Source organism: Myzus persicae, unplaced genomic scaffold (genome assembly GCF_001856785.1).
Source record: "Myzus persicae strain clone G006 unplaced genomic scaffold, MPER_G0061.0, whole genome shotgun sequence".
Taxonomy (NCBI): Eukaryota; Metazoa; Arthropoda; class Insecta; order Hemiptera; family Aphididae; genus Myzus; species Myzus persicae.
In genome coordinates this window covers 133,082-139,336 of record NW_019104355.1, presented here as the reverse complement: position 1 = coordinate 139,336, position 6,255 = coordinate 133,082, and the positions used below count along the sequence as shown (strand labels likewise).

At 25.2% G+C, this 6,255-nt stretch overlaps 1 protein-coding gene across 1 annotated transcript; it reads right to left on the bottom strand.

The window, feature by feature from the left end:
- Positions 1-1,416: 1,416 nt before the first annotated feature.
- LOC111041443 (GDP-fucose transporter 1) lies at positions 1,417-6,147 on the bottom strand. The gene is made up of 6 exons (XM_022325716.1): positions 5,555-6,147; positions 5,242-5,446; positions 4,511-4,649; positions 3,926-4,012; positions 3,094-3,380; positions 1,417-2,201 (listed from the first exon to the last, which is right to left on the bottom strand). The coding sequence occupies exons 1-6, from the start codon at positions 5,614-5,616 to the stop codon at positions 1,995-1,997; spliced, it is 987 nt and encodes a 328-aa protein (XP_022181408.1). The 5' UTR covers positions 5,617-6,147; the 3' UTR covers positions 1,417-1,994.
- Between the last annotated feature and the right edge of the window lie 108 nt (positions 6,148-6,255).

Below are 6,255 nucleotides of genomic sequence, written 5' to 3'. Positions count from 1 at the left end.
AAATTTTTTACTTTAAATGCTCTCAAAATTGTATTTAGATCTATGATAAACTTTTTTCAAGTTTCTGGTTTCTAGAATTAATAATTGTTGAATAACAGCAAATAATATTAGTTATAGTAACTATTTTCTATTATCGTTTTAATAATTATTTTTTGTTTAAAGATGCAATCGTAAAGTTATCTTAAAAATTAATCCGTCCATCTTATTTACACTTAATATTTTTTTTGATTTCAATAAAAACTTATGGGTGGTTTTGCGTTTTGGTATTAACATATTTATGAATTTTAATTTTTATACAATAAAAAACTAAAATTTTTAGTTAATTCCTTTATCATGATATTGTAATACGGCTTTAGTATACAAAATGTTTTTTAAATTTTTACCGTAAATTGGTATTTTAAATTGTTAGCTATTCAAATAATAAAATTGAAGGTATCCAATTTGCGACTATTAGAAAAGTACAATTTGGGATTTTCTAAGTTTTAACTAAAATGCTAACTAGATCAAAAATGATACCAAAACTCTAACCTCAGAAGTCAGAGTTAAAGATAGGAAAAAATATTCTGCTCTAATTTAACAAAATTCCATAATAATACATACCTAATAATAAAGTGATTCTCAACCTATGTAGTGAAATACAGTAATGATAAAAACCACAAATAAGAAAAATATCTGTGAATATAGTCTCATTCTCAATCTACATTTTTAAGTTCTACAATTGTTGCTTTTTCAAAAATCCATAGTAAAATTATATTTTGACGATTTAATAGATAAAAGATCATATGTTTTCTGCTTAAACATATAAAATAAAAATATTTTAGATGACAATGTATTGTACGTTTATTTTACATTTATTGCTGTTGTATTTTAGTAGACATAATACTATGTTTCCACCAACTTGCTTTTCCTCTGAAAGTGATATTGATAGATACTCGTTTCAGCCCAAAATTATACTAAACATTTTACATGTTTATTGTTTAATAAATTAATATGGGCAGTATTTAAGTTTTCAAGTTATTTAATTACATTTTTAAGTACTCAAGGCATTGTCTATTGTGAACAATAATTTATACAACCTACACATATCAAATACAATGTAATATTTACAAAAATAAATCACAGAAAAGTATTCTTTTATAAATAATTTAAGTTATCTTTAAAAGTGAAATAATTTTTGCATATTATTTGTTGTTCTAGTTATTTAATGCATTTTCTGTCTTTTGAAACTCTCCTGCCTTAATTATAAGTTATTACAATGAAAATAATATTTCGCATTAATTGAATTAATTAGTAGCATAGTGTTTAGTAATCATATAAAAACCTTTTTATAATTTAATATAATTAAATGTATAAGTTATTTGTTTTCATGCTCACTTTATAATATAACAATTCTTGGTAATAACTTAATACTACAAATAGAAATAAACAAGTGATTTATTTTGAGAAAAAAATTAGTTTTATGCTCAATACATAAAGATAGTCATCTTATTTTTTTACAATCGAGACTTAAAAAATATATAGAAATTTTATTAAGGGAAACACAGAAGAATAACTTTTTTTGATAGATAGGATGATATTAACACTTTATTTTTATAATACAATATATGTCAACATTTATCAACCACAAGGGGCAGTTTACAATAAAACTTAACATGGAACACCGTAAAAATAGATTGAATACTGAACAATATTGTGCATATAGGGACAATGATTTAAAAAATACTGGTTTTAGATTGACATAATAAGAATAATAAGAATAATATTGCCGGTTTAGATCAAGTTTGTTTTTATATAAAGAAAACTTTTTGCTAGCTACACCAAATTGTTTGAGTGCTATAGGTAGCAGTTTTCCATTTTGCATTAGGTAATATCTTATTATTCTTATTAAAATAAGAAACAAACAAAGAAATAAAATAATTTACAAAAAAATTGGTCAAAGCTTAACTTATATAAGTAGTATAAGTAGTCAAGAAACATAAATTTAATAAATAAAATTAACAACGATTGTACGCTATTGGTCGGTATTTTTTTTCCATTTCTCTATTCTTCACAATAGTATAAGCAGCACTTCCTCCCAATACAACAAAATTTGAAAACCACCACATAGAAGATTTCCACTGATTATACCAGAATGAAGCTAATACTGTTTGGAAACAAGATTTTGCTGTACCAGATATATTATGAGTTAATGGCGATGTTACCTGAAATCAAATTAAAATTGGATATACATTTCATTATTATCATATAATACTAAAACCATTGCTTATTAAAACGTATTAAGTAATATGTTTATAACTAATCATGGAGTTAACTATACACATACACAAAATACTAGGGATTATTACAGTAGTTATTGTAATTTTTTAAATTGTTTGATTTTAATAAATCATTAGCTCATAAGGTATAAAGTAATAAGTGTAAAAATATAGAAGATATGAATCTTAATTGTAACTTATGAGAATAAAGTATTTTGCCAAAATACAATTTTTTATACTGATTATAGATTAAATTATACTATACATAGGGAACACTGATGCAATCATTTATCTCTTATTATTTTTAATTGAATTTGACTTTCAAGTAATGCAGTAATGCATTGTGGAAGGAAAATAAGTATCTACTCAGTTTCTACTAACATGCACAATTAGTGAGCAAAATGAAAATTAAATAATGAACAATAAATCATAAATGATTTCATTGGCCTTGCCTATCCATAGTGTTGTTAAAATTTTAATCTATCTACAACTTACTAATTAATTTTGCAATATTACATTAAATAAATATTACAGCTTAATACATTAACTGTAGATAATGCCAATTGGTGTTATCCGCAACTGATTTTTCAATCAGATAATGAAAATATTTTGCCCCCGCCCATTGACAAATTTCTGCAGATGCCCTTGATTGTAGCTCAGACAGCGATATAATAAAATAACTATTTTTTTCTCAACGTTAAATATTTGAACAAGTCATATTTCGTATAAGTACAGAAATGATTGGTAGCAAATGTATATATATTTTTAATTATTTATTTTAAGTACGGCTAGTTAGTCTAAAGTTTAGACTTAAACATTAAATATATAATGAACTTACTTGTACTTGGAGTACTGTTATATAACCAATTGAAAGTCCACACACACCACCAATTATCATAAGTAACAAAAATTTGTATTCAGTCAGTTTACTGTAATTACTCAATTCCTTAGCTTCAAGAGCTAAAAGTGGAATGAATAATATAGTAGCGTATACATTATTGAAGTAAGAAAGTAGCCAAATTTGGTTATTGACATCAGGTAGAACTTTTTTAATTTGAATAGAGTAATATGCCAAAGAAAATGAACTTAAGACTCCAAATACTGTTCCAACCAACGAAAATGAACCTGTAAAATATAAAATAAGAGTAAATCAGTCATAGTAAAAATATGATCATTTCTATTATTAATGTTTCTAAATAAAAATAAAAGATCAATTCTTTACTTTCTTGAATTTTTAAAAATAATTATTACTGCTTCAATATATTCATCTTATCAATTATAATGTTAGCTATGCCAATGTGTTGCCTTATAAGTTTTTATTATTAAAGACAATTATTATGTTGTTACATTACTTAAATAATATGAATATGGGCAGTAAATAAAAACTGTAATTTTAAATGACAAAAAAAAAAAAGATAGGGTCAAATATAAATCAGTATACTTTATTAAGTATTCTAGAGTATTTTAGACTGAAGACAACGGTATATTAAACTAACATTTATATAATATGTTAATATGTTATAGTATGTAATACAACATTTTTTATGAATAAGTCCTAAGTTTTGTACGTACAAGTAGCATACTAAACTTGTACAGATTCTTTATACATAAATGGATTTAATGATATGTTACATAAATTGAGCAATAATTAAAATAATTAATAATAATACCTGAAAGATTCTCTTGATCTACTCCCAAAAAAAATCCACATACTACAGCAAAACAACAAAGGAGACAGCTAATTGAAGTAGTTTGACCTAAAAATCAAAACATTAATTTTATAATACAAAACAATTAATATAGCTAATACCTACAAAGCAAATAATAATTGTTAAAATTATTCTAAAACTAAAATTATTTTACTATAGTGATGGATATATTAATACATTTTATTTTATGTGATCAATATTAAGAATAGTGATATGAATTAAGAAACTTATTATGTTAGTTTTTCCTAAATTTAAAAACATCTATTATTTCAAATTGTATTGCTAATTGCATGAAGTATATTAAATTGCATTCCTATTTCTCTATAATCATAATTTATAGACTTCAAATACAACTTGTAGCTGGATGTCTATTTTTTTGGTCCTTCTGAATGTATACAATTGTAATTCATAATATTTAAAAATTGTTGTAAAAGACATGAATCTAGTAACACCAGATCAATAATTCATAAATTACTAAAAACAATATACACTATATTTGTACTAATAAAATTACATCTATTACAAAATAAAAAATATAATAGTTACCTAATATTAAATAGGAAAGTATGACGTTGAATACTGTTGTGAGTGATCGTCCAACATAATAAAATGTAACATCCACAAATTTTAGACAATAGTTATTTGTAGATATCATTAAAATATATAATATTGATAGTGGCAAAACCTAAAAATATAATTAGACATATATTTTAATACTTATTAGATATAAAAAGTGCATACAAGGAAATACCTTTGATTTAAACCATGGCAAAATATAGATTTAGTAAGTAGGTATACTAAAGGTTAAAAGTATTTAAAAATGAACCACACTTAGTATTTAGTAATGATTAAAGTAATTAAATAAGATATGTATACATTCTTAAAATGTGCAAATAAAATTAACTTTTAACAAGCTCCAAGTTAGTTTACTAAATGTAAGTAATTAAATTAAGTTACCTAAAGTTACAAAGAAATTGAAGAACTTTTTAATCTAAAAGAAATAGAAACATATTTTATAGTACACGTTATGTTAAAATGTAGATCAATACCATAATATTTTTACTACAACATTGGATTAATGTAAACTTCTAATTATTTTAAATTTTGGTCTGGACATAGTAATGTACAATGCACAACTAGTATAAGGTTTAAGACCTAAACTTTAGGTACCATGCAATGATAAAATTGCTAGTCCAATCAATATAAAGCCATAGAGAAAAAATATTAATAAAAACTTATAATTTTACTTTAACACTTCATCAGTACAAGTAACTTACTTTTCTCACAGTGACAGCATTAAAGGGATTTCCCTCAGGAAACTGTACAACTGTTGGAAACATCTTAGACAAACGACTTAATGTGAAACAAATTATTGCTGAAACCAAACACTGGAACCACGCAATGAATATAGGAGCATCAACATCTAGTTTGTCAATACTCAATAAAGTCTTATTTACAAATACTGTAAGAATAGAAATCACCCTGTAAAATATCAATCAAACATTTAGACTCAAAATAAGTAGGCTAGTATTATATAGTGATAAAATATTTAAAAATCAACAAAATAATGAACGTATCATGACTGCTTACCAATAAATAACGACGACAAAAAATATTTGGATGTACTTCAATGATAATGTGTCGAGCTTCATCTCGAAAATGTAACAAAATTACAGGTAATGTTAAGTGAACGGACTGGCGTCCCGCTTAAGCCTAATTATAATAATCGACAGTACATTCATACGCAACCACTTAACCAAGAGAGGTTATTACTTGAGAGGTTATTCGTTCCGCGTCACGTACAATTTTGGTAGACGACACACAACGAGTTGAACTATTTAACTACATCGTTAATCGTTGCTATGTTGTATCCTCTTCTAGTTGCATTAAAACAGCATACGTATTTTACCAAAAACCGAAATCACGGTAATGTACGTATACCAAAATTCAAACAGAAGATCATTTTGTGAAAAACGAACAATTACGTCTGTCGAAATAACGACGGTATGGATTAGCGCGAGAAGTTTGTCAATCGTTCATTCGTCTGTCCGTGGACACGGAAAGTATAATGCTATTACTGTTATTACAACGCATCAATATATAATCAATCATGACAATAATAATTGAATAATAATTAAATCATATTTTACAATTACAACTTGAAACGTCGATATTCCGGCAGAGATAAACTTTTCGATACCTACTCGTGATAAGCATGGTATACCACTGATACAAGATGTAGACAATACAAGACAAATTTTATCAACTGATAGGGTTATCACCGGTTCGAG